The 27665-nt window shown below is 69.7% G+C and overlaps 1 protein-coding gene across 1 annotated transcript; it reads right to left on the bottom strand.

The window, feature by feature from the left end:
* Positions 1 to 56: 56 nt before the first annotated feature.
* On the bottom strand, positions 57 to 27665 carry SH3BP2 (SH3 domain binding protein 2). Its single transcript, XM_054581886.1, has 13 exons — positions 27629 to 27665; positions 8342 to 8481; positions 7171 to 7273; positions 5973 to 6090; positions 5694 to 5764; positions 4657 to 4745; positions 4390 to 4458; positions 3630 to 4248; positions 2246 to 2369; positions 1950 to 2005; positions 1368 to 1449; positions 1126 to 1185; positions 57 to 773 (listed from the first exon to the last, which is right to left on the bottom strand). Exons 2-13 carry the CDS (start codon positions 8475 to 8477, stop codon positions 636 to 638), a joined length of 1665 nt encoding a protein of 554 aa, XP_054437861.1. The 5' UTR covers positions 8478 to 8481; positions 27629 to 27665; the 3' UTR covers positions 57 to 635.

The following is a 27665-nucleotide window of genomic DNA, read 5'->3' as shown; positions in this document are numbered from 1 at the left end:
GCTGCTCAAGTGGGCCTCCTGCTCTGTTACCAGCTGTGCGCACAGGGCAAGTCACTTCGCCAGCCCTGCCCTGCAAGGGGGGGAGGCCACTTTCGGGGGTTCCTGGCACCCGAGCTGCTGCAGCTACCACCTGCACGTCCGTGCGGATACTCAGCAAGGCTGGTCCCCTCCTCCTTCCCAATGAAGCCCGGCCACCAAGGCAAATGTCGTCTGTGCTTTATTGTGCAGCAAAGGCCCCTCCTGGAGCCTGAGTCTTAGCGTTCCTGGGAGTCCCGGGGCCAACCCCTGCCCCAACCACAAATGCCCTAGCCCCCCCATGCCCAGCTCCCTGCCCAGGGCAGGGTGGGGACCAGAATTCCTGTCCATGAAGCCCAGCGGGGCTTGGTCCGGGGACCCTGGGCTGCTGGACGGTGAGACAGGCTGGTGGGGCGGGTTGGAGAGAGCCCCCAGCCCTCTGGAGCCCAAGGCTGCGCCCCGCCCTGAGGACCCAGCCTGCTGGGTAGGGCCTGGCCTGGCAGAGTCCACTGTCCCTCGGGCAGTCCTCAGGGCAGAGCTCCTCCTGCCCTGCAGGCCAGTCTCTTCTGCGCCGGCTGGGCGGTGGCCTCAGGTTGCCTCTGCTCAACAGCGCAAGGGTGTCACCTGGGCCCGGCGTAGCCGTAGGGGTGCTGCAGCAGCAGGCTCTGGTGGCTGGGCAGCGGGTGGGTGTGGTAGTGCTCCACCAGGCTGCCCACGTTCACAAACAGGACTTCGCCCTCCAGGTAGAATTTAGAGTCCTGTGGGGCAGGGGGCAAGCGCAGGGGGCAAGGTCGGGGGGCGGCCAGCCTTCCCCTCCCTGCAGAACGGGGCAGTCGCACCGACGGCAGGTCTCCTCCCGCTGCCCCGAGCTCCAGGCTCACCGCCCCCCGCTCCGCCCTGGGGGTTGGGGGCGCAGGCCAGGTCTGTTGGTCTGTCCAGGGTCCACCACTGATCGCCCCACCCCCTTGGCAAAGAGTGGGGAGGCTGAGGTAGCGAGGGAGGAACGGCACCCGGGGGTGCCAGCCTCAGCCCACCGGCCTGCACTCCACAGCTCCGCCCCAGGCCCGGTCTCCTCCCACCCAGGACCCTCCACCTCGCCAGCCTGCGCACCTTCTCAAAGATGCGGTAGTTCCTCACTTTGTTGGAGGTCTCGTCCCACACGACCAAAACCTGCAGGAAGAAAAGCAGGCAGCAGCGGAGGGCAGCCCGACCACAGCTCCGACCCCGAAAGCGGGGCTTCAGGGACCCAGGGTGAGCGGCGTCAAGGCTGGGCCCTGTGGCCCTCGCGGTGACGTGGGGAGGGGCCGCCCTGCACACACACACACACACCCGGGCATCCCCCGGGCACCTACCTTCCCCGACTTGGTGGACGAGTTGCGGATGCAGTAGAGTCCGTCCTGGGGCTCTCCCCGGGGGCTCGTGGCTTTGAACAGCCTGAAAGAGTCAGCAGGTGAACCGTCCGCAGGGAGCTCTCTCGGGGGCGCGCCAGCCCCAGGCCCCAGCAGAGCCCTGGGCCACAGGGTGACAGCCAGCCACAGGACTGAGCTGATGGCACCTGTTGTTCCTCTACATTTCCAGCCACTCTCGACCGTGTGCTTGTGCCACCAACGACCCAGCCCCAAGGTGAGCGGGGCACAGAAGAGCAGAAAGAGCCCTGGCTGGGTGGCTCAGTGGATTGAGTGCTGGCCTAAGAACCAAAGGGTCGCCAGTTCGATTCCCAGTCAGGGCACACGCCTGGGTTGTGGGCCAGGTCCCCAACAGGGGGCACACAAGAGGCAACCCCACATGGATGTTCCCCTCCTTCTCTTTTTCTTTCCCTCCCCTTCCCTTATAATAAATAAATAAATAAAATCTTAAAAAAAAAAAGGCAGAAAGACAGGGAATCTCATATCTACAAAAACAAGGCTTTGGAGAAAGAAGGGCTCCCCACTGACCTCTCCACCTCGTAGGATTCCGTGGTGTTGACAAAGACCGAGCTGGGAAGTGGCACCTGGAGAGAGGTCGGCGGTCAGTGGCAAGGTGTCCACCAAGTGCGGGACCAGCACCCCTCTCCATCCGCCCCCGGCTGCCGGCCTGTGCTGAGCCCCCAGGCTCTGCACCGCATTCTGTCCCCTCAGCTCCAGGGTCCTGGGGGCTCCTGGCTCAAGGCGGCCAGTGCGGGGCCCCCGGCCAGCAGCCCCCGCAGCTGCTCGCCCGCCTGCCCACAGCTGGGCTCCCCTGGCCGCCTTGCCTTCTCATAGTCCTCATCAGAGTCCTTCCCGCCGGTGTCGGCCTGCGGTGCCTCCGCCTGGGAGGGCAGGCGGGTTTTTTCAAAGGAGAAGCTCCTGAAACTCTGCCCATCGGGGGGCGATCGCCTGGGAGGGGGGCAAGAAGCAAGTCATGTCTCGGTCACACAGGGCGGTGCCCCTTTGCTCCCCTCCACAGCACACCTGGGCACCCTCTGAGGGACCGCACCAGGCCCAGCCTTGGAGCCCACTGGGTCTGGGTGCTCCAGCCCGCGGCCGGGAGAGGCCCAGGATCACGGAGCCCGTGCGGGCCGCCCTGAGGGCGCAGGAACCGCCTGGGAGCGGGAGCCCTGGGCTGGGGCCAGGGCTGAGCGCGCCCCTGGGAGGGGGCGCTGGGGGCCGGAGCTCCGGTGCCATCACACTGCGGACAAGCGGTCAGGACGCTGTAGCAGGAGGCCCGGGCTGGAGGGGTCTCAGCCCGGACGCTGCCACTGACCAGCCTTGTGACCACGCGTCCAAGTCCAGGGCAACTCACACCCCCGCCAGAGCCATAGTGTGGAGGGATGACTGTGAACAGGCCACGCCCCCGCGTGTGGCCCAGCAGCCTCAGGGAGAATTCAAGGAGGCCACACGGGACAGGCTGTGGACAAAGGGCCACGGCGCTCAGGCCCAGGCCAGGGCAGAGTGACCCCGGCCGCTCCACTGCGGCCCCTCAGGAACCGGAGGGGTGAATGCGGCGAAGGGCGCTCCCGGGCGCTTCCCCGGGGGGCAGGGCGGACAGGAGCCCCAGGGAGAAGGGGGCCGCAGCTGGGGGTGTCCCGGGAGCCCTGGTGCAGCGCACCCACCCAAGGCCCACCCCTGCGGCTCCCGGGCCTTCCCTGTGGGTCTGCGGCACCTTTGACCACAGGCTGTCAACACACAATAAAGCAGAAAACAGTGGAGCAGGACTCACGAGTGAGTCACAGCCATGCTCCACATTCCGGCAAATTCCCGAGCAGGAAGGGAACAAAGGCAGCTTTGGTGGCTCCAGAGCCAGGGACACACCCCGAGCCCCAGGCAGGGTCTGAAGGCTCCCAGCCCAGGGCCCCCCGCCCCCCGCCCCAAAGGCCCTCTCTCGGCCCAGCAGGAGCTCTGGAAGCCTGGTGTCCCCAAAGTGCCCCTCGCACACGGATCCCCAAGGCAGCCACGGGCTCCAGGCCCGCCACCCCCGGGGGGAACTCCTCAAGGATGCGGCTGGACACCCCCGGGACCCCTGGGTCAGGTGCAGAGCCGGCCGCTCGGCCTAGACAGGGCCAGGGCTGCGCCGACGGCCCCCAGCCGCGGGCTGAGTGCCGGGGAGGGAGGCCGGGTGGGCGGGGGTCCCAGAGGCACCGACGCCAGCAGACTCACTGGAGGTGAGGGTGGGATGGCTTCTCTGGCCTGGGCAGGACCGCAGGCCGGGCTGCGGCCTCCACCACGGGCAGCTTCAGTGCGGGCGGCCTGGGGCCCAGCGGGGGCACGTAGAGTCCGGGCTTGGCCGCCTCCCGCAGTGGGGCCTCTTCAGCCACCATCAGGAACTTGGGCTTGTTGGCCGGCACGGGCGGGGGTTCAGGCGTGGGCGGCCCCCGGGGGGACAGGTGGAAGGACTTGAGTTTGTCACAGTTCCTGGAGGCAGCCCCGGGGCTGGGGATCCGTGGCTCCAGGCCAGGGCTGCTGCTCTCAGGGAAGCACAGGGGTTTCCGAAGGTTGGGCACGTGAGGCAGGTTGCTCATCGGGGGGTCGCTCATCCTCCGGGAGGCAGCAGGCACCCGGGGGCCAGGCTCCCCCCGCCTCGGGGCCAGCAGGTCCCTCTTGGAGTCCTCAGGCACCGGGCCAGTGTCGGGGAGGCTGCGCTTAGGGGGCGGGGGCGGCAGCAGGGGGCCCGGGCCCTTGGAGATGAAGGAGTGGGCCCGGGGCACATCGGAGAAGGCTGGCCTCCTGGCCACGGGCACGGGAGGCGGCGGGTAGGCCGGCGGGTGCGTCAGGGTGTCTGCAGAGCAAACGGCCCCGTGGGTGAGCAGCATCGCTGCTGGGGGCTGGACTGCACCGCCCCCTCGAAGCCCCCGCCCCGCGGCCAGGCCCCCGCCTGTTCTCCGCCCCAGAGCTCCCCAGCCACCCGCTCGCCACCTACCCTCGGGCCTCCCGGGCTCGGGCGAGTCCGGCTCCAAGTACGAGTCGTCCTCGTCGTCCTGCTCGTAGTCTGTGGGCAGACAGCGCTGATCAGGGGCCGGGCCCAGCTGCTCGCGGGGGCGGGGGCAGGGGCGGGGGCAGCACCACAGGCTTCTGGCGAGGCCGCCGGAGGGCACCGGCAGCGCAGCCAAATCTGCCTCCCGTCCTGGGCCGCAGGGCCAGGCGTGGGGAGGCGGCGGAGGGCGCAGCACGCCGAGATGCGCCTCACCTTCGTTGTCCGTGGGGTACGAGGAGAGGCTGATGTCCACGGGCCGCTCGATTGCGCCGTAGAAACTGTCCGTGTCTGAGCTGGAGTCGCTGGGTGGGGAGGCAGGCGGGGCCGGTCAGTGAGCGCAGGGCTGGGGCCCCTTTGCGCTCACACGTTTGGACACACCTGCACACACGTGGACACGCAGACACGGGCAAACACAGGCACACGCGCGCACTCAGACACACTGATGGGGATGTCAGCACCGATAAACTCAAGGACACACGCAGGCCTGGAATCACGGGTAAACACGAATGGGGCCAGGCGGGCACGCACACACAGCCACACGGAGGCGTTCGGGCGAGGCTGCCAGGGCCGGCACGGGGGCAGGGGCTGTGGTGGCGCCCCCACCTACGGTTCTTGCCACAAGTGTGGCCCCGACGGGTCAGATGCTGCCGGGCCTCAGGGTCCCTGTCCCCACCTGCTCCTGCCCCGGGGCCGTGCCCAGCCGGCCCTCTCTAGGCCGAGCCCACTGAAGGACGCCAGCCGGGACCGAGGGCCAGGAGCTCCGGGCGCGGGGAGGGGCCTGCGGGGCGACCTCTCGTGGGCCAGGCCGTCTCAGCCTTCTCTATGGAAGGACGGGGTGGTTTCTGGTCTGCCCAGAGGGCTCTGCCTCCTGGCTGGGGCACCGCACAGCGAGGTCCCGAGACCTAGATGGACTCGCTCTGGTCTCACTCCTGAGCCAGCAGGGTGGACACGGGGCAGGGGGTACCCAGAGCTCTGAGCTGCTGCAAACGCTGGGCCTCCTGACTGGACAGGTAAAAGCATGTGACCCCTAAAAAGGAACTACCAACATGGGGCACGCACACACACAGGCTTGCACACTCAGGTGCACACACATACAGGACCAGCCCCTGGGGACACACACGTGGCCTCCAGAAGAGCCTTCGAGGACAGGCTTCTGAGCCGGGCTCCTGGGGCCAGGAGGCAGGTGCCTGTGCAAAGCCCAGGGCCCCCAGCGCCACCCGCTCACTCGCCCGGCACAGCCCCAGGCCCACCTGGTGTCCGGAGGCACCTCCTTCTTCTCGTGGAAGTGGCCGATCTCCCTGCGCAGCAAGGCCATCCAGCTCTGTGGGTCAGCCACAGCCAAGGTGGGCACGTGCTGCCGGGGCCTTGGACCCGCTGGCCTGCCGTGCCCGCCAAGGTCGGGGAGACCACCCCCCATTCAGGGCTCCGCCCAAGGGCACATTCTGAGACTCTGGGTGGGAGGCCAGGGCCTGGGGGCAGCGTCCGCCCCACTGCCACGTGCCGGCCGGGTGCCCGCGGCCCCCAGCTACCTTGCGTTCATCCTCGGAGGAGGCTGAGAAGAACCACGTGCGGTGCTTCTTGCTGATGTGGATGATCTTGAAGGGGAAGACGTTGTTGGACGTCGTCTCCTCCGCCGCCCGCATCACCCTGAGGGCGCAGACCCAGGGCTCAGTGGGGCCCCGCCCACGGGGCCGCCCGGCCCCTGCACAGGCCCCAGCGCCCAGCTCCGGGCTCTGAGGGACACGGGCTGATCCGGACGGCCAGGCGAAGGCCGAGGGGCTGGCGGCGGAGGGAAGCGTGGGTGCCCGGGCCGGCAGTGGGGCGGCGGCGGCTGGGGAGCGGCAGCACGTGAGGCTGCGGGACACGGCCGCTTCTCCCTCGCGGCCCACGACCGGCCGCCACCTTCCACCTCAGGCCCTGCTTGCCCTGCTGTCTTTTCTTTTTTCCTTAAAACACAGGTACTTTTTTTTTTTACTTCTTTTTACAGAGAGGTGGAGGGAAAGGGAAAGAGAGAGACGTGAAAGAGAAACATCAACTGCTTGCCTCTTGACCGGGGACTGAACCCGAGCGGGAATTGAACCGTGACCTTTTCGGTGCCTGGGCTGACATGCCAGCCACTGAGCTACACCGGCCAGGGTGCCCCTGTTGACTTGAGAGCATTCTGAGGAAGTGACTCACTGTGGTCGCTCGCCCAGCCACGAGGGTATGGGGTTTGTACAGAGATCGCAGAGACTAGCAGGGGGTCCCTGCCAGGCCGGGAACCTTGGGCAGATGTGCCTACGTAGCCCGTAAGGGGGCCCGGGCCGCCCTTGGCCCAGGCTGTACCCCCACCAGGCAGGAGGTGGCGAGTGTGAGGAAAGGAGACGCCCCTGCACAAGCGACCCCGGAGCAGCCACAGGGCCCTGGGGTCGCCCCGGCTCCTCGGCAGTCCCCCAGCCAGCCTGTCCCTGGGCGGGGGGTTTGGGCAAGGCTCCCCCACTGAGCTAGTGGCTGGGGTCGGGTGGGAAGGCTGGGAGCCACTCCCTGAGAGTCACAGTCCCACCCGTGAAACCATGGGACCCTCAGTCTCTCACAGGCGGTGGGACAGACCCTGCCGGGAAGCTGAGAAGCACAGGCCAAAGCCATACAGCCCTGGCGCCCGCGGGACCCTGCTCTGCCCGGGTTGGGGCGAGGGGGGGTGCTGGGAGTAGCTGGCCGCGGGCGCGGCAGAGGCGGGCGCGCACTCACCGGTTGTAGCCGTTCAGCGAGAAGGCGCCCTGCGGGGAGGCGGACGTGCTGCTCTTGAAGTAGTAGATGCATCGCTTGTGGATGATGACAAAACGCAGGGGCCCTGCGGGCAGCGGGGCCAGGGTGGGGTGAGCACCTGCGGGGGGCCGCTGGGCAGACCCCACTCGGGGGGCCCTCCGCTGGGGCTGTGGGGGACGGGGCGAGGCTTCAAACTCCCCTGGGTGGCAGGGCAGGGAGCCGGGCTGGCACACGGGCCTCGCCCCAGGAGTCTGCCACGGGGTCAAATGCAGACACCATCACGGGCCTCATGGGCAGCCCCCGGAGGGGGCCGCGTTGGGGCTGGCTGGGCTGAGCCGCCACAGCCCCCAGGGACCAGAGCTGCGAGGCTGGCTCCAGGAAGGGCAGAGCCAGGTCCAGGGGCCCAGGGCGGCCACGGCCACCGTGCCGGGGGCTGCAGGGCTGCGGGGAAGTCCCTTCCACCCCAGGCTGGCACCGCGAGGGATGGCGCACGGAACCCCAGAGAGCTTGCCAACAGGAGCCACCAGCGCGAGCCCCCTGGGAGCAGCCCCTCTGAGAGCCCCGCGCTCCACAGCCCCACCCCCGAGCAGCCCTCCCAGGCCGGGGGCGGGGCAGGTCCCTGCGGCCCACCCTCGGAGACTTCCTGTCTGAAGACCCTGGACCGGCTGGTGCCCAGAGTCCAGGCAGCACGGGGCAGAGACACGGCCACCAGGGCTGCTCGGGGGTGGGCAAGGCCTGCTGCTCTCTGTCCTCCAGTGTCTGGCCAAGTGGGCATCTCCCACTTACCTGGGGGCTCCCTCCGGCTCCCCTCCTACTCCCCACCCGCTCCCCGAGGGCCAGAGCCCCGGTCTCCCGCAGCTCTGGAGGCCTCCGCGTGGCAGACAGGGTCACTTCAAACCCGGTGACAAGCCCACTCGCTGAACAGCCGCCAGAAAAGGCAAGGGCGCAGCCCCAGCACCAGACGGAGGCCCCACGCCGACTGGGCCGCTCTCACAGCCCCGTGGGCTGAGGAGGCCCCCCAGGTCTCCCAGAGGGCGGCGGCCACCAGGGACGGAGGGCAAACGCTGGAGGGCGCACCGTGGAAGGGACGGCAGGCTTGGCCCCACCCCTCGTCCCCACATCCCCCCGCCGTGCGCCCCCACAGGGGACTCACATTTGAGCAGCTGCAGCTGGGTGCCGCCCTTCTTGTGCAGGTAGCCGGCCTTGGCCACCCCCCCGGGCATGGTCAGCAGGTTCTGGGCACCAATGGCCTTCATGGGGACGGGCCAGTGCATCTCCTCAGCTGCCATGAAGCTGCAATAGAAGGGGGACGTCTCAGCCAGACGCGGGGGACAGGAGACACGCGGGGGGCACGGCCAAGACCCTGGAGGCAGCAGGAGGCCCAAGGCAGTGAGAGGTGAGAGCGCTCCTGCTGAAGGCCCGGGCTTCGCGGCAGGAGCCCCGGGCACCAGGGCCCCCCGGCCCACTCGGTCCGCCCCGGGCCCGCCTGGCCACATAGCCAACCCCTAGCGACCCTGACAGCTACCTGCACTTCTTCGTTGTCACTGGTTCACTCAGCATACACCTGCTGAGCTCAAGGTCCCAGGGGGCCGGGGTACAACAGCGAATGAACTCAGGAAACAACTGCCCTTGGTCAGTCAGCCTTAGGCTGTGACCATCCAAGTCCAAGCCTAGGTCAGCCGCTAATGGGGCCCGCCCTAGATGGGAAACTCAGGGAGGGCTTCCAGGAGGAGGTGACGAGAGTCACAACCTGAAGGAGAGGGTCAAAGAGGTCCAGGGCCTGCCCAGGGCACCCTCTCTACCAGCTCTGAGCTTCAGCAGGGAGGGCCATAGCCCCTAGGCACCCAAGCCGCCACTCCAGAGCCTGCCCTTAGCTGGCTTCTAGCCCGTCTTCCTTCCTTCTTTCCTTCTCTCTTTCTTTTTTGAAAGAGAAAGGGAGGGAGAAAAACATCAACATGCTGTTCTACTTATTCATGCATCGCTGGTTGATTCTTGCACGTGCCCTGAGCGAGGATCGAACCCATGACCTGGGCGTATCGGGACGGCTCTCCAACCAGCTGCACACAGGCAGGTCCAGTCCATCCCTCTCTGAAGGCCCTGAGCCCAGGGAGCAGGACAGCAGGCAGGCAGCCAGGAGCCCACAACTCCCGGGGCAGCCCGCCTGGGCTCCTCTCCTGGCCTGGCCTTCCGGGGGACCCCTACGCCACAGCTCCTGGGGCTGTGAAGCGGGAGGACAGAGCAAACACAGAGTGGCACCCAGCCGCCCTCCGCCACAGCACCCGCGCAACAGCCTGGGCGGCACTCGGGCAGGCACCACACTGCACACCGTCACCAGAGACAGGCTGACGGTGTTGGGGTTACCCCAGGCCCACAGGACGGCATCTCCTCCAGCCCCCTACTCAGGGTCCAGCAGCTGCACACTTCCAGCCTCACCGCTACCCCTGCTCGCCCTTCAAGACCCAGATTCGGGGTCCCCTGGTCCGTGAGGCATCTCCACACCCCATCACATCTGGGGTCCCCCGCCCTGTCTCTCTGAACAGCACCCCCCAACCCTGCACTGTTATGTTTGTGCCTGCCCCCACCCAAGCCGGGCCTGGTCCTTCCTCGGACCGCGGCAGGAGGGGCGGAGGTGTGTGGTCAGTAGTGGAGCCCGTAGGGGCGCAGGTAAGGGCAGACCTAGAGGTCCAGCCCCGCTGGGACTTCGGCCACTTCGGCCCCATCCCCGAAAGCACAAAGAAACCCACTCTGCTCTAGGAAAAGCAGCACCGTCCATCAAATGCTCCCCGCCCGCGGGCCCGGGCTGCCCTCGGCCTCTGCCCAGCCGCGGTGCCTCCGGCCGCCCACCGCACCAGAGTCCCACCAACAGCCAGGGCAGCGAACAAAGCGCGGCCCCCGCGCCGCGCCGCCCGGCCGGGACGGACCCGCGCCCACGCTCGCCCCCCGGTCGCTGCTGCAGGCTGACAGGCAGGCAGGCAGGCAGGCGCGCGCCCCTCCGGGAGCCCCCGACCCGCCCGCCGACCCCGGACGGCCGACGCCCGCCTTTGTTCTCGCAGGAAGCGCTGGCCCGGTCCGGGCTCGGTACTCACGGCGGCCACGCGGCGGGCACAGCCAGCTTCCGGGGGACGGCCCGCCGGCCCTGCGCGCACCGGCACGGCCCTGCGCCGGACGACCCCGCCGCCTCGCCCCCGGCGCCCGCCTCCCGCCGGCCCCAGCCCCGCGGCCAGAGCCCCGCGCCCGCCATGCCGCCGCCGCGTCCCCGGTCCCGAGCCGCCCCGCCCTGTGGACCGCCCCCTGCCCCGCCCCGCCCCCCGGGGCAGGTGAGGAGCCCCGCCCCCTGTGCGGGCAGGTGAGGCGGACCGCCCCCCACCGCGCCCGCCCCCGCCCCCTCCCGCCCCCCGCCGCTCCAGAGGGGCTCACACAAACGCGAATCCTCCGCAAACCCTTGCAAAACCAGAAGAGGAAGACACTGGCTCGCGCGGCAGCACCACCCAGGCACCGAGAGCGAAGGCCCCGCGGACAGGGGCGTGCGGGCAGCCGCCCGGGAGCGGAACGCGGCACCAGCCCCGCGCCCGACGCAGCAGCGCCGCGCCAGGCCCGTCCGCGCCGCTCGCTCCAAGCCTGCGATGCGCTGTATCAACCCTAAGAGGGACAAAAGCCACGTGGCAGCCTCAGGGAAAAAAGCCTTAACAAAATTCAACAACTCTCACGACTGCTACACCACTCAAGGAACCAGGAAGCAGCCTCGCCCGGTAAAAGGCAACTGGGGAAAGCCCAGGGCTCGCCGCCCGCGCCTGGTGAAGGCGGGACATGTTGCCGGAGGCGGCCACGGGCCAGGCGGGCGGCCGCTGTCCTCGCTGCTACTCAGCGTGGCCCTGGAGGGTCTAGCCAGTGCAATTAGGCAAGAAAAAGAAAGAAAGGGCACACAGATGGGACAGGAAGAAGTTAAACTTCACAAATTGGATGACTGTTTACAGAAAATGCCAAGGAATCCACTGCAAATGATTAGAACTCGTTGCGGAGCCAGCTCCGTAGCAGGGCACAAAGCCACAGTATTCCTGTGCACCGGCAAGGACCAGTCCAAAAATGAGATGAGGTTTAGCGCGAGTGTGCCCTCTTTCAGGCAGGCGTCCCTGACCCCGCGGGCCCTGAGTCCCTCCACGGGTCTAGCACGGCCCCTCCAAACTCTGTCCACAACATGTTGTCACGGTCCCCCGGCCCTCGCCAGCTCAGGCGCACCACAGCGTGGCATCCAGGGAGCCCCGAGGAGGTGCAGAGCGCCCTCGTCAGCGGAGTGCGTGCCCCCCACCGGTCAGCCGACCAGCCCGTGTGAGGGGGCGGCATCTGCCCCCAGAGTTGGGGGTGGACTAGTGCAGGCTCCTGGCTCCACCCAGGGAGGAGTTTGGTGGCCAGGCTGGCGAGGGCCCCCACTCTCGCCTGGCCACTGGCCTTCGCTGGGCACGCCGCACACTCCAGGGGGCCACTGACTGAGCTTGGAGAGGGGGTGACAGGGTGAGGCTGTACCCCACTTTCGCCTCCCCAGGGATGTTCTCGCTTCAGGGACAGATGCCAACCTCGCAGTCCCCCTGCAGAAGGTGGACCGCCCAAGGGAAGCCCGTCCTGACCCCCCAATGTTGTCTGGCCACCAGTGGCCTGCCCTGCCCCGCCCCGCCCCGCCCCGGGGAGTGCTGGGTGCGCTGGCACCTGACCGGAAACCCAGAGCCCTGCCAGGCTGAAACAGAAAGGGGAAACGGTGGCCGCGGGCGAGGCCGTAGCGGCCAGTGACCACGCAGTTTTGGGGGACTTCCAGACTCCTGCTGCATCGGTGCCCGGGAAAGTTGAGGGGACTCCCCAAGGGGCGCCCATCCTGCTCGGACGGCCTGGCCTCCCTGGATGTCGCTCCCGTCCCAAAGCACCACCCCAGGCCTGGTGACCCGAAAGGTAAACGCCACTCCCCCCAGGGCCCCCACAGGCCGTCCTGCCAGCTCACCGCAGGGAGCCCCCGCGCCCTTCTCGAGGGGGACACCCCGGACCCCTCCATGCGGCCAGGGCTGCCTGCTGAGCCACCCTGGCTGGGAGCTGTCAGGGACAGAGCGGGAGGCCTGGGTTCACGTCCTGCCACGCCTGTCCTCCAAGGAGCCTCTGCTTCCTCCTGGGTAAAGGGGGCATTGTGAGGGCACTCCCCAGGGCGCCCTGACAGCCAGCAGCACAGTGACAAGTCCGTTCCCCCGGGGACTGCAGCCGACCCGTGAGCCAGCAGCAGATGCCGCGCGGCAGCTCCGCGAGCCCTTCCAGCACGTGTGTGCGCACCTCGGGCACACCCTCGGTCTCTGCTCCTGGGCTCACCCCCCGCCCCTCTCGACGTCGAGACTGGTCTGCGAGAGGAGGCCAAGGTGCAGGGCAGGGACAGAGCCGGCAGGTGGAAACCGCCCGTCAGAGTCTGGGAAATGCAGGCTCCGCCAGCGGTGGGGCTGCGGCCCCGAGGGCCTGTGCTCCTGACCGCATGCTGACAGCGGTCAGTGACGCGGCCGCAGCGCGCCATGGGGCCCGTGAGAGCGGGGCGTGCATCGGTGAGTGTGCACGCGTGTGGAAGGGCGTGAACCTCTGCACGGGAGCGAAGCCGGGGCTCTGGTGGGGGCAAACCAGGCTGTGGTGGCGCGGGGGGGGGGGGGGGGGGAGGCCGGCGGCTCCAGCGACCGCGCAACGTCAGCGAGTTCCTGGCAGTGGCAACCAGGAGGGCCGGGGTGGGGGGGCCCCCGCAGGGCAAGGGAGCGCTCACACACACTCACACTGACGCGCGCGCACGGACACGGGTGCCCGCAAGCACGTTCGTACACAGGCCTCATTCTCAGGCACACTCGCACTCATCCGAATGCACACGCTCGTTCACATGCTCGCAGGTTCGCACGCGGCCTCCAGGGCCTGTGGGCGCCCCGGCCAGCGCGCGGGCCCTGGTCGGAATCACCGCCTCCCCGCCCTGCGCCGCCCGGGCCGGGTGAGCCTGCAGCCCAGCACACCCACAGGCTCCCCGCCTCCCCCCTCACCGGCCAGGCCCCGAGGCCAGAGGGGCTCGGGCCTCACCCCAGGCGCACAGGGCACCTCACATCATCGCCTCCCAACCCCCACCGGCGAACGTCACCCCCACATCACTGATGACGACACCGAAGGAGCTGAGCAACTTGCCCAAAGTCACACGGCTGGCAATGGTGGGCGCCCTCCCCCACCCCCAGGGCAACCACACCCCCAGCTGGCCGAGGGGGTGCCAGGGCCAAGGGGTGACAGCTGCCAGGAGGGGGCCCCAGCGCCTCCCACCCGGCTCATTTGTTCTTGACTTTCGGTTTCCTCTTGTTCTTCCTCTTCCCAGAATCCTTCTCCATAGAAGAATTAAAACCAAAACACGTCCATGGAGGCGGGCGAGCGGCCTTGCCAGAGGGACGGCAGCGACCCAGCCTCCCAAGCGGGGCCCCCGCCTGCAGGCGCCCGAGCCCCGCGCCCCACAGCCCCCCCCACCCCCGGGCCAGGCCGCGGCGCACGGCTCCCCGCAGGCCGGGGCCGGGTTCCCGCAGCGCCGCCCTGACCCTCGCTCAGGGCCTGGGCCTGGGCTCACGCACACTCGCCCGCACGCTCACACGCTCATGCACACTCACGCGTTCTCATCCACACACACACCTGTGCACACTCACAGCACGCGGACACACTCTCATGGGCACAGCCGCACTGACACGCTCATTCACGCTCACACACACTCACCCGCACGCCCACCGACACAGTCCCTCTAACACACTCTCGTTCCCAGTCCCGCTCCCAGTCACCACCTCACGCCCACGATGCTCTCACACACTCACTCGCCCACAACTTGCGCGCACAGAGGACCCCAATGCCAGGACCGCCGCCCGCACGGTGAGCGGCAGGTAGGCTCAGCCCGACCTGGGCCCCCGCACGGCAGCCTGGCCGGGCCCCCGCCAGCTCCGCGCCCAGGACTGGGGGCCGGGGCCCCCCGCTGTGGCCCCACGCAGGCCCTGGCTCCCCCGCAGGCCTCCCCAGGCGGTGCCACAGGCACCGGGAGGCACCACCGCCCGAGAGCCCACCCCCAGGGCCGACCCACTGACCTGATGGCGCTGACCCAGCACATGGCTCTCCTCCTGCCCGGCGACGGGTTGGGGGCAGGCGTCCTGGGGCCCGGGGAGGCCATGGGGCTCAGGGGCCACGGCGCAGAACCGCGGCCTGCATCTCCCGGCCTGGCGAGGCGCTGCCCTGCGTTGCCCGAAGTGCCGCCCGGCTGCCTGCGCCCACAGCTCCCTCCTGCCGACAGCCACCTGCTGCATCTGGGGCCTGTGGCCACCAGGGCTTCTCGCCCTCCCCCCGCCCCACCGCCCCGGCACTTCCTGTTGCCGGTCAGCCCCGGGCAGCGGCACTTCCTGCCTTCCACCCGGTGAGACCTGAGGCCCACGGGTGGTACTAGGTCCATGAGGTTTTAGTGGCCCCCTGTGGTCAGAGACCACAACTCTCCAGGCCCCTGCGTGAGGCCCGCTGTGTCCCCTGGGAGGAAGCTCCTTGCCGGTCCCCCCACAACCACCTCTGCAGACGTGGCTTCTCCCCAGCAAACCACCAAAGCCCCCAGAGTCCAGGGCGTCAGCTCAGCCCCCTTGGCCCCAGAGGTGCCCCACACGGGGAGCCGCCCCCCGGCCCCGCCTGCCCCCTCCACCAGCCTGAACACCACCGCCAGCTACGCCCCCTGACCACACAGGGGCTGTGCCCCTCGCGCCTGGACCTTTGGGGTTGCAAGGTGGTCTCCTCTCTGCCCTCTGACACCAGAGGACCGAGACACGGGACCTACGCCCGGGCCCAGGCACAATCCTTCCCGCGATGCCGGGCGCAGCCCCTGGGTGGGAGATGGTCCGACAACCCCCCGGGACGGCCGCCCCGCTGGCTCTCCCGGCCCCACGCAGGGTACGGCCCCCCAGCCTGCTCTGTCCCACCACAGCCGGGGAGCTAGGGAGCAGGGGTTCAAGCCCAGGCCTTTCAAAGCTGAAACCCCACCCCTGGCCCCTCCTCCCCTGGGCCTGGCGGGGTCTCCAGGTCACACTGTCCCAGGGAGGACAGGACCAGCCAGAGGAAGGACACGCGGGGCCGCCCTCACGGCAGAGGCTTCCCGGGATTCTTGGGAGCCGCAAAGGCCTCGCCTTGCCCACCAGGCTTCCCGGGGCACAGCCCGTCCCTGGCTGGGCCAGCGCCTGGGGGCCCGGGGGCCTGCGTGTGGGGCCCAGGAGGGGCGGCTCCCAGGTTGGGGCCTCCGCCCGCCACGGTGCACGCAGCCCCTGGGGCCGGCTCATGGCCACAGGCACCCTGAGGGCGGGCACGACCGCCCTGGCTGCCCAGCCCGTGCCGCGCCCTGTGCCCCAGCAGCCAGGGGCCCACCGCCCCCTCAGCAGGTCGTTGGACACGGCAGGCCAGGCCGACGGCGGTACGGAGACCGCTAAGCGGGGCCCCCCACTCTCCTTCCCCTCCGGCCCGCCCAGGGTGGTCAGAGGCCCGGCTGGGGAACCCGCGTGGGACCCGGCCCCACTCCATGCCCTGCCAGCTGTGCGGCCACAAGCTCCTGGCGTACCCTCTCTGAGCCTCAGTTTCTCCACCTGTGAGATGGGTGCTAGGCATTGAGATAAAACAGCCGGCGGGGAGCCGCTGGGCCACGGACCGGCCAGCACGGCCGGAGGGCAGCTCTGGGATGGGGCAGCGGCTTCCAGGGGCTGTGGGGTCTGGAGGAGGTGCCAGGCCCACAGGCCTGGGATCGGGGAGGGCCCGGTGTGATGGAGCAGGAGTTGGCTGGGACAGGGCGGCAGGGAAACCCAAAGGCAGCACAGAGGCTCAGGGTGAGCAATAATGCCTCAGGGCCTGGGGGTCCGCGGGTGACGAGGCACCAAGGCCTGGGGCTGTGGGGCTGGGGCGCAGGTGTGGAGACAGAACCTGCCAAGAGGGGAACCAGGGGCCGGCGGCCGTGCCGGGGCCACAGCCCTCACCGGACAGAAGGGGGCAAAGGGGGAGGCCTGAGGTCCCGCCAGTGCCAGAGGCTCCCCTGCCCTGTCCCCCCAAGAGTCCCCGAGCCCATAAACGCAGCGGGCCACGCCCACCATCCCCAGACCCAGCGCTGCGATGCCATAGGGGGAGTCACAGCTCCCTGAGCAGAGGAGCTGGGGTCGCTACAGGGGGCAGAGCTATGGCGGCCCTTTCCCCAGACTTGGCTTCCCCCAGGGAAGCCGAGGTCAGCGGCCCTGGGCCGCTACGGAAGCTGCCTGCCCGCCCCTCTGGGCCCGTGTCGGCAGCATTCACCCCGCAGCAGACGCCACTGCCGCGCACGCTCTGGGGACACGGGACAGTCAGTCCCCCAACCAACCCCCAACCAGCCAATAACGGCAGCTGCACAACCTTTTACGCTGGAAATAACCACGGCGGTGACCCCACAGCAGCATCCAAACAGTAAGACGTGTGGCGCCAAAGCGTCGCCAGAGTCCCCGTCCTGGCCATCTCTGGCCTTCCCCTCCGCCCTCCGCTGCCTACAGGGGCAGGGCCTCCAAGTGCCAGGGGACCAGCCCACCGTGCCAGAGGCAGGGCACTTGCAGGGTGGCAGGGAGCCCGCCAGCAGGGCCAGGCTGGGGCCAAGGGCCCTGGAAAAAGAGAGGGAGGAGGAGCTTTTGCTCTGGCCTCCGGGCCTCCAGCCTGACAAGCCGATCCCGGCTGTTTTGAGCCTGCAGCGCGAGGCGCTTCTTTGCAGTGGCCACAGGAGGCTGCTACACGCGGGGACTCACCGAAGCCCCTCCCCGGGCCAGAGCCCGGCGGTCCGACGTCCTGGCCAGCGGGGCCTGGCCTCCCCGGTGCCCACAGCTCCCTCAGCCGGGCTCAGCGCTGCCAGCCGCGCCCCTCCCGGGCACAGGCCCTCACCCCCGACTCCTCCTCACCTCGCAGCCTCTCGTTCACCCCCCGCCAGCCCTTCCCGGCTCAGTGAAGCCGTTTTTGCAGGGAGCAGGGAGGGGCCGGGCGGGTGCCCTGGTCCAGCGTCCAGCCCAGCTCCTGCCTCCACCACCCAGGCCCTGTCTCACGGGCCCACGGTGGCCCATTTCTAGAAGGTGCAGCTTCCTTTGCCTGGAAGCTGAATTCTCTACAGCCAACGCACCCTCGTTCTTGGAGGCAGAACCATCTAGAACTTCACCCCAACCCCCAAAATCCCAAGTCAATGGCACAGCCCCACCCGCCAGTGTCCTTGCGCATGGCCCCAGCACTTCCCACGGCAGGGCCGAGACGGACCCCCGGGCAGAGAAATGGACCCACGCACATGGCCAAGCCCCCGACGCGGCGCCGGCCAGCACACGCCAGGACCGGCGCCCAGAGCCCGGAGCCAGAGCAGGGCCTCACAGCCCGCCTGACCCTCAGCAAGGACGGACTTGCCACGCGGCTGCACTGGGGGCCCCCGTGCCCCAGGACTGCCTCCTCGGTGCGGGCAGAGGACAGCGGTGTGTTGGGCTCCGGGAGGCCCCCGTGGGCTCCTTGGGGCTGCCCAGGGTGGAGGCGGAGGCAGCCTGGCCCCTCCGGTGTCCTCTGTCACAGGGAACTCGGGGACGTGCGGGAAGAGGCAGGCATGCACGGCCGCCGAATAGGGGGCCCGGGCTTCTGAGGGTGACGAGGCCGCATTGTGGGCGAGGTAGGGTGCGCAAGCTGTGCCCCTAGAGGACCCACGATGCCCACCCTTCCCCAGATGCCCCCAGCCCCACAGCACCCGGGCCTTCCTCTCCCAGGCCTGGGGTCTCTGACCCAGCAAACATCCCTGAGCTGGGCGGCACCTCCCAAGGGCTGAAGGCCGAGCATTCGGAGCAGAGCAGGGGGAGTGTGGAGCCAGGGCGGCGCCCGGCGCAGGGCCCGGGCCGGGTGCGGCTCCCCAGGGGAGAGCCACCGCGGGCCGGGGCTCCAGGCTGAGGGCCCCTGTCCACGGGCACGAGGTGCACAAGGTCCATGGCTGGCACGGTGAGGGCAGGAGGGCCTGGCGTAAGCGTGAGCTGGCGGTGCTGCTTCCCTGAGCCTCTCCCCCTCAAACCACGAGCAGCAGAGGCGGTTCAGGATTCACACTTCAGTTCATCGATAGTTGAAAAGTTTCCACCTTTTCGTTGCTTGAGAAAAGATCTCCAGGTGCAGACGCCTGGGCCTGTCCACCCGCGAGTTCCTGGCCCTCCACCCAAGGGCATGGCACGCCCTGCTCGCCGGCCCTCCCCCGCCTGGCCAAGAGCGGCTCCCTGCCCCCCACCGCGGCCAGCGTGGGCACCCCAAGGCCCCGCCCTGCACGGGGCATGGGTGCCTCCCTCGGAGACACGCTCAGTCCCTGTCTGCCATGGTGACGTCCTGCCCCGCCCATGTAACCTCGGTAGGCAGGACAGGGCAGGCGCCTGGCTCAACCCCCTCCTCCTAACTTCGCGCCTCAGTTTCCTCATCAAACAGCTCCTCCGGGGGGCTGTCCTACAGACCTCCTGGCACAGCAGGTGGGCAGGGCGCCTCCAGAGACCCCGGTGGCCGGGTTCCGTGGACAACACTGTCGCGCAGCCTCGCTGCGGGGCAAGAGCCTCCTCTCGACCTGTCGGGACCCTCGCGCACGCCCCGCCCCCGGCTGCCGCAGGCCCCTCCCAGGCCGCGTGGCTGCCTGTGGCGACCCCGCCCGGAGGTCCGGTGCTGCACGCCTTCTCCACAGCAGTTCGCTCGGCCCGGAGAAGCGCTCTTGCGGCCTCCTCGGCCCCTCGTCCGGGCCGCAGGGCCTTGGGGCTGGTGCCCACCCCCTGCATACCAGCCCCGCCCTGCCCCTGGGGCCCCTGCGCGGGGCCCTTCCCTAGCTCCTAGGAGGGGCTGCCCCCGCTTCGTGCGCCCCAAGCATTTCTGGTCTGTCTGTTACTACCTGCCCTGCCCCCGACATCAGCCCCACCCCGTGTCCACCCTCCACCGGGCACCTCCTGCAGCATGAACACACCACGTTCCCCGCAACCCGCAGGACGTCCCCTGCTCTCCGTGGGGTCCAGTTCATGGGGCGCATGTGCTGAATGAAGCCATTCATCTCACCCCAAGCACACCCTCCTCTCCCTCCCTGGGGGGCGCTGGCTGCCTGGCTCATGCCCAGCTCCCCCGCCCCCCGGGCGACCTCAGCCAGGCCCACGGCCGCCTGGTCTCCTTGGCCGCCCGGTCTCCACGCCCTTGTCCGCAAAGCAAGGCCCGCAGCCTCTGCCGACACAGCACCCTCCCCTGCGCACCCAGTGGCCGAGCCCCAGGCCGGCCAGGCTGCCCCAGGTGCTGCCGACCCTGCAGGAGCCGAGGGGTGTGGCTGGGTGGAAACCCACCAAGCACCTTTGTGGAGACTCCCAGAAGGAGACAGTCTTCTCCAAGGTCAGAATCAAGCTGACCCCTGGCCAGACCAGGAAGCCGGAAAGCAGGACTTCCCCAAATCCAGCCGCGCCCGCCTGCCCTGTTCCCAGCTCACCACTCAGTCGCACACGCCGCTCCGGCCCCTGGGCGCACACTCGCTGGCCGCCTGCCCCGCCAGTTCTGAGCGCTGGGGTTCCAGCCTGCCTGCCAGGCTGCAGACGGGCCAGGCCGGGCTCTTCAGGACACAAGCAGGGGCTGCCACCAGCCCAACCCTCCCGGGGACTGAATGCCCACCTGTCGAGGCCAAGGCAGAGGGGTCATGAAGCCTGGGGCCCTTTCTTGCCCACCACCCCCACTTGAGACAGGAGGGTTGGGCTGACGGGCCACGGCAGGGGCGGGACACCCCCTCGGAAGGCCTACCGAGGGCCCGCGTGTCAGCTCTGTGGCCGGCGCGGTCCCCAACTCCCCGAGAGCAGACCTCGCCCCCCGATGAGGAAGTTGGGGCCGAGCGGACTGCAGCCGTGGCCACCCAGCCAGCCCTGCCCATGTGACCCGGGGTCCGGGCCACCTCGCCCATTTCCTGCCAAGCCGGGCTCCGAGGGGCACGAGGCGGGGCGGGGACCCAGGGCCTGCTCTCGGGGAGGACACCGGTTCCCGGCTGGTGGGGACCCCCCCAGCCCAGAGGGCAGCGAGAGGCCAGGGGCAGGGCCGGGGTCCCCGGGTGGGTCATGCCGCGGGCCGGCCCGTCCTCCTGGGTCCAGGGTTGGCCTGCTGCAGCCGTATCCCCGGAGGAGTCGAGAGACCACTGGCCGCCAGCGCCCACCCGAGGCCTGCTCACGCTGCTGGCCCCCTCAGGGGCAGGGCACTGGTGCTCAGCCTGCACAAGCTCTGGCGAAGCAGCAGAGCCCAGGCCTCAGCTTCCCCGTCCGTGACCCAGGCTGTCCCAGCAGCTGCTGGGAGCAGCACGAGGCTGCGAGGACTGGCCCGGCTGAAGCGAAGGAGCGGACCGTGGGGGCATCCGGAAAAGTGTCTCTGACAGAAAGGGGGTCCCTGCGGAGCCATGGCCGAACCCCACGGGGCAGCGGAGAGAATGGAGGCCAGCCCGGCCTGCTGCCGCCCGCCGCGGGCCGGCTGGGCCGGAGCCCTGGGCCTGGCTCCTGCACACGCGTCGCCCCGCCGCCCAGGCTCCGCTGGGCCGGGGCCGAGGGAGGCGGCCAGGGCCCTGCCACCTGCCTGCAAACCGCACACCCTTCACCCCAGGATCTCAGCGGGCCTCCTAGTCCGCTAGGGAAGCAGCCATCTCTGACTCATGTCCTTGTGACAAGTGTTCTGCCCAGACAGGGTGACGCATCAGCTGGCGCTCCAGGAGGGTCCTCCGTGTGAAGTGGCCAAGCAGGAAGCGCTTGTGCAAGGAGCCTGGGCCGAGGTGCGAGGAGACACCCGCCCCCTGACAGCGGCCGGTGCAGCCCAGGTCGCAGGCCGGGCCACGGGCCCTGAGTGGGGACGGGGTCTAGACCCGCCCCGGGCTGCGCGCCCCGCAGAGCGCCCAGGCCCGGGCACCGTTCTGGACCAACCCTGCTGCCGGCCTCCCCTCTTTGCACTGGGGGCCTGGTTAAAAGTCACTCCGCCGCCTGCGCCTCGCTTCCTCGCCCTCCCACGTGGGCTTGCTGGTAACAGCGCCCTGAGGACCAGAGGAGGGGCTCTCCACCGCCCAGGCCCAGGGCGGGGTCCCAGGTCCCAGCACCAGGATGAGGTGACAGGGAGCAGGAAGCCCACGCTGGGTGGGGGCGGCAGCACAGCAGGTGGCCAGCGAGATCTGCCCCAGGGCTCCGTGAGGGAGCCCCAGGGCGGAGGCAGCGGCCGGCCGCACACTTGCCGTCTACGGTGGCAGGCCGGGGTGTCCCAGGGGAGGCCAGCGGGGACGCCGGCCTTGCCCCTCGCAGTGGCCAGCGCCTGGCTGCTCCGCCATCGGTCCAGCACTCCTGTCTTCCGTCCCTTCGGTGCCGCGGGGCCCCCCTCACACCGTGGGGCTGCCTCCCGCAGGCCACACCGCTGCTGGGCGCTTCGTGCCGCCGCCGGCTCAGGGCCCCGGGTCATGGCCACGGGCACCAGCACCCGGTGTTCCTGTTTTAAACTGTTTTCAAACACATTTCTTCTTGGCCGCTGGTGATTAATTTTTACTCTGAGTCTGTAACTTGACTGCAGTGTCTTTACTTTGGGTCACTTTTGTTCTGCTAATCCTCACCCGAGGGAATATTTATTGAGTTTAGAGGAAGAGACAGAGAGAAACATCGATCTGCTTCCGTAGGCACCCCAGCCGGGTCAAACCCACAGCCCGGGCGTGTGCCCTGCCCGGGACGGGCCCCACCAGCCTTCGGCGCACAGGGGACTCTTCAGCCCACGGGGCCCCCGCCAGGCCTGGGCCACTTCTTATTCCTCAGTAAATGTCAGGTCGGCCTCAGGAGGTCGCACGTCTGGTCCTCTCACTGGTCCCTCCTGGGGTCACCCACAGGCCTGGAGAGAGGCGGCGGGCGACAGGCAGCCCCTCTGCCCGGCTGGGGTCTGGGGGAGCAGCCACTCCCGGGCCTGGGTCCCTGGTCCACAGAGGCAGGGCGGGGGTGGGGGAGCTGGGGGCCCGCGGAGGGGAGGAGGGCTGGCCAGCTGCGCGCTTGGGGAACTGAGAACAGCGTGTTCCTCCCGGGCCTGGGAACCGTGGCCTGGGTGCTGGACTGGATGACGTACGGCCACTGGGCCCTGTCGCGTCCCTGAGCCCGGGCCCGCACGGGGCCTGGCTGACCCCCGCCCCCAGCACCCTCACTCAGCCCCCTGGTCCACAGGCCCAGCGAGGGGAGGGTCTGGCGGTGGGCCTGGGTCAGCGGGCAAGGGGCCCAGCCCCCGGCCTCCCCGCCCCTCCCAGTGCGGTCTGTGCCCCGCCCTTGACAAACGGGCCTGGGCAAAGGAGAGCAGGGGGCGGGAGAGGGTGTCCATCTGTCCTGCACACTGCCCCCTTCCAAGACCAGTGGCCCAGTGGGGTTCTCCCTGACCTGCCCCGCTTGCTCAGACCTGCCCCGCTTGCCCAGACATGGAGGAAGTGACTCTCAACAGTGACTGTGCTCGGTCTCACGCTCAAAGCCCCCTCTGGTGGGTGTCCAGCCACGCTGGAGGCCTCGCGCCCTTTCCTGACCCCCTCCTACCGTCCCCGCCCCGCGAGCTCCTGCCTGGTCCCAGCCCAGCTCCGGTCTCCCCAGGTGCCGGCTGAAGCCCTGCAGCGAGGCCAGGGATCGGTCCCTCAGGGGTCCCCAGGAGGTTCAGGGGATCGCAGCGCCCAGTTCAGAGCTGGACAGGAGCCTCATCCCCACGGGCCAGGCCCCCTCGAAGGGCAGACTGCCCCCGTCAGCAGTCTCGGACCTGCGCGCGCCCCGAGGCCCAGGCCCTCCTGCTCGCCCAGCACCCCTGCCCCACCCAAGCACGGGGGCCTTAGATTGCTGGATCCCCCGGCAAAGCAGCTGCCTGGCCCTGCCGGCGGCGGGAGGGCCACCATGGGCCACCACAAACAGGGCAAATGCTCTCACCCAGCAGCTGGCCTCACAGGCGCCCAGGAGCAGGCGGCTCCTGGGGGCCTCCCGTCCTCAGGCCTCCTCCTGGGAGGGGCGCAGTGTTGGGTGGGGACGCAGTGCAGGGTGGGGCAGCCTGCACTGGGCGGGGAGGAGGCACAGCTCAGTGGGCGCCGTAGGGACATCCCCCGTCCCAGGGAGGCAGCCACGGGCCCACAGCACTGTTGTCCGGAAAAGCCAGCAAAGAAGACCACAGGGGGCCAAGCCAGCCCCCCAGGCCCTGTTCCTGCCTCGCCTGCTCTGCGCCCGGCCCAGTGGCCCCCGTGGGCCCGGGGCCAGGGGACCGCTGCCCCCCACATCCAGCCCGCCTAGGGTCCCGCCCACGCCACCTGTTCCCTGCTGCTGCGGAGGGGACCTCAGACCCCACACGGAGCTCTGAAAATGATCCAGCTGCCGCTCGAAAGCCTCCCGGCGTGGGCCCCTCCGCCAGTGCCCTCCGGCCTCTGCTGCCTGTCCTGCAGCGCCGCGCATGAGCGCACTGCGGCCTCGGGGCCTCGGTCTGGCCGCCCTGCCCGCTGCCTGCCCCCTGGGAGGCCCCCCCTCAGGTCCCTCGCCACACCTCCTGCACCACCCTTGGGTGCTGCCTGCCGGACGCGGGCAGGTCTGCGAGGGGTGAGTGGGTCCACACGGTGGACCCCGAGCGGGGCCGTCTCTCCTCCAGCTTCCCGAGACCCCAGCCTGGGCCTGCTGTCCCGACCCCCGGCAGCGGCTGGCAGCAACCCTGGCTTGGGTCAGGTCCTCCCAGATGCTCCCAGATCCTCCCTGGGAGGTGGGGGTCCTCCTTCTCAATCCTCTTCCTTCTCCCAGGACGTCCTGCCCCCAAAGGTCACAGCCGTCACCATCACCGTCACCGATCACCGCAGGTCGTGCTCCTGGTCCCTTCTCAAGAGAATGGGGAGGCTGGCCTCAGAGACCCCTCGCCGCGGGCCCCGGGGCCACCTGAGGGACTCAGAGAGGGCTCCACCCTCACCCACAGCACAGCACGCGGGCAGCAGGGCCACCGGGGCTGAGTGCTGGCTGGGCCCCTCACCTAGGTGGCCAGCACTGCGGGTCCCAGGCGGCCAAGCCAGGCCCCAGAGTAGCGTGCTCCTTCCCGTCCCCCTGCTGGGTGGGACCTGGGACAAGGCAGGAGATAAGGGGGGAGGCGGGGGTGGGGGTTACGGCACAGACGGGTCCTGAGACAGGCGGGCGCAGCGTGGGGGGAGGCTGGGGCTCTGAGCTGCAGCCCCATCCGCTCCGACAAGGGCTGGGGGTGTGCAGGGAGGCCTTGGTGGCCTGACGCTGCCTGCAGGGTCCCCAGGGTCCTCTGCTGCCTCCCGCCCCTGGCCGGTCACTGCCACATCGCCTGCCCAGCACCGGACAGCCACCGGGTCCTACCACGGTGATGGCACCTCCGTGGGGAGGGGCGGAGGCAGCGCTAGTCCACCCCCTGCCCACCGTGGCCACACCCACGCAGCAACCACTGGCCTTCAGCAGCACCGGCCCCTTCCGGCCCCAGATGGGAGGAGAGGGCATGGCTGCGGTGGAGGAGGGACCTTCCGCGGAGACCAGGTGAGCGCTGGGTTTCCCGGCACGGCCCTCTCCCGGGTCCTGCAGGCTGTGCTCCTGCCCCTGACTACGCAGGGCTCCAGGCCCGCTTTTTGGGGTCCTTCCCTACCACTCTCCTAAGGGCTGCAGACCTGGCCTGCCTGGCCCCCCTCAGGGACCGGCTCCCTGAGACCCAGTCCCAGAGCCACGTGCGGCTCGGGGAGCACAGGCAGACCCCAGCCTTGGCCCCAACACAAGTCTCCAGCAAGGAGCAGAGAAAGGCCTGCTTCCGTTCAAGAGGGAACTTGAGGACGCCTGGCAGGGCCTCCGCCTCCCCATCTGCACAGCCCCTGGGGCCTCTGGGCCTCGGGGCAGCAGCTGGTGGCCTGTCTGGCAGCTGGAGCCCATGGCCCGGGCAGGGCGGTGAGGGGGTGGAGGGCTGGCATGGAAACCGGAGAGTTACGAGCAAGGCTGCGCGGCACAGGGGCCCACTGTTCCCTGACCCCAGACCGCCAGCCCCACGGCAGGGCCTCCCAGGAGGAGGAGGGCGTTTGTCTCCAAAGCTGAGCGAGTGTCAAACACGGGCCATGGGCGGGCGGCGGGCGAGGTGGGAGCAGCAGGCCAACTTCAAAGAGCGCCGGCCGCAGGCCCTGCCCCAGCCTGCAGAGCCCTGCCTGCCCGGTGCCTGTCTGCCTGTAGTTCAGGTCTGCAGAAGTTTCTGGATGCTCCAGTGGCCTTCCCGCCAAGAGAGCCGCCCCCTGCCCTGCTCTCCGGGCCAGGCCATGAGGGCTCCGCCGGGCACTCAGCTGTGGCCCTGTCCTTCAGGGCGGGGGAGCCAGACAGGTAACCACCCGCTCAGGGGAGGCCCGCGACAGCGCCCCGAGCGCAGACACTTGGGCCTTTTGTTGAGGTGCTCTGCAGGAGAGAAGGGCAGGGCGGGCCGGACAGGCTGAGCGGCCACCTGTGGGCACCCATCCGCCAGCAGGCTGTGCCCTCTGCCCCACAGCACGCCCACCCCGGTGGCCCGGCCCCGGTCCTGGCGCACAAGGCGTCCTGCGTGCGTGAGGGGAGCCGTCGCGGACCTATGGTGACCCCCTGCAGAGCTTCCAGGACAGCAGCCGGGAGGAGCCAGGTGGCTGCCCAAACCCAGCCGCCCCTGGTGGATTCAGGCCTCCGCCGAGACACCCGAGTGGGAGGGGACTTGGGAGCCTGCCCTTTGCCCCGGCCCCACCCCCACCCCCAGCAGCAGTGGCCGCTGTCCCTGCTGTTCAGGCCTGAGGGAAAGCAGCCCCGGGGCTCAGTGACCCTCCACCCTGACAGTCACAGCCTGACAGGCAGCAAGTGGCTCACTAGCCCCTCACAGGGGGAGGGAAGCAGCATGAAGCCTCCTGCCCAAGGCCACTGGCTCGTAAAAGGTGCAGCCAGACTCAGGCCCAGGGACTCTGGGCCCATGGCGGGGCCGCGTCGTCCCTCCGTGCCCCTCAGGCTTCCCGTCTGTGGGTGCACGTGTGCATGTATGTGCGTGTGAGTGTGCACGCGCCTCCGCGTGGACAGGGGTGGCAGGGCCGCCTCAGCGCCCACCCTCCTCTGTCCCTGCGAACAGTAAGGGCCACAGAGGACCTGGAGCCCGGCCGTGCTCCTCTGTCCCAGGCCAGCCTCCTTGCTGGCTCCTCCCACTCTGCAGGCCTGAGGGGCTCCCCCAAAAGGCCAGGCCCTCAGTCAGCACCCCTTTTTCCAGACGGCTGGCCTACCCCCTCAGCCCAGGCGTGCTCCGGCGCCAAGCACAGAGGCGAGGGACAGGGAAGGGGGCTGACAGAGCCCTCGCTCCTCGGAGCCCCGCACAGGCCCACCTGGAGCGAGGCCTGGCTCCGGGGTTCCCCTGCATGGGTGTCCGGGGGGACGGACACAGTTGGGGGAGACACAGGAGGTGGCGCCCAGCCCCCTTCTCTGGTCTTGCAGAGCCTAGGCCAGAGAAAGCAGGGGACTGACCCAGGGTCGCACGGAGTCAGAGCCGGACTGGATTTGACCTGGACTCCTGCTCCCACTCCAGGATTTGCTCTGTCCCCTCAGCCCTCAGACTGAGAAGCCGCAGACCTCTACACATTCCACCATCACCGCCAGGGCAGGTAGGCTTCCTAGAGCCCCGACCGTGCTGGGCGGGGTCCCACATCTCAGCGGCAAGACCACATGGGCACTCGGCAGGGCCGTCCACCCGCAGGCGGGGGCATCGTCAGTCCTGACTGGCAGAGCCAGGGGCGGGGAGAGGCCGCGGCCCGGGTCACGCTGCCAGCGGCGGGGCAGCTCCGGCTGGCGGCAGCGCCCAGGCCCTCTGCCACCCCCGGGGGGGGGGGCGGACCACGACCGCCCGCCGTGGAAGGAAGCCCAGGCCCAGAGCAGCAGGAAGGAGCTGGGCTGCTGGGAGGGGCCGGAGACGCGAGTGGAAGGCTGTCCCCAACCCCCAGCTCTGCCACCCTCTCTGCCACGCCACTGTCCCTCGGGAGAGGAGTGGCGGGAGCCCCCGAGCCACGGGCTCTCAGTCACTCACACTTGAGTGTGAACCAGCGCCCGCGGCGGCCCCGCTGCGCGGGCGAGGGAAGAGCAGCCGGGGCTGCCCGGGGCGGCGAGGAGCCGAGTCCCAGCCTGAGACTTCGGAGGCGCCACAGGTGGGCCGCGCACTGGGCCTGCGGCGCCCTTCGGGCCCCAGGGGCTTGGCGCAGCGGGGCTCAGAGGACGACAGCGGCGCCGGACGGCTCGACCCCACCGCCCCCCACGCCCCCCACGCCCCCCACGCCTAGGCGTCCGGGGCGCACCCCGCACCCACGCGCTTCCTCGGGCAGGGGCGCCCCGGCCCGCGCCGACCGCCCCCAGCCTGCCCCACCGCGAGGACCGCGCCCCGCCCGCCCGCGCCTTACCCGCCGTGGCTCCGCTCCCGGCCCGCGGGCTCTGGGT

Source organism: Pteronotus mesoamericanus, unplaced genomic scaffold (genome assembly GCF_021234165.1).
Source record: "Pteronotus mesoamericanus isolate MK-2021 breed Mesoamerican mustached bat unplaced genomic scaffold, CSHL_Meso_final contig_68, whole genome shotgun sequence".
Taxonomy (NCBI): Eukaryota; Metazoa; Chordata; class Mammalia; order Chiroptera; family Mormoopidae; genus Pteronotus; species Pteronotus mesoamericanus.
This window is presented reverse-complemented; position numbering and strand designations above follow the sequence as displayed.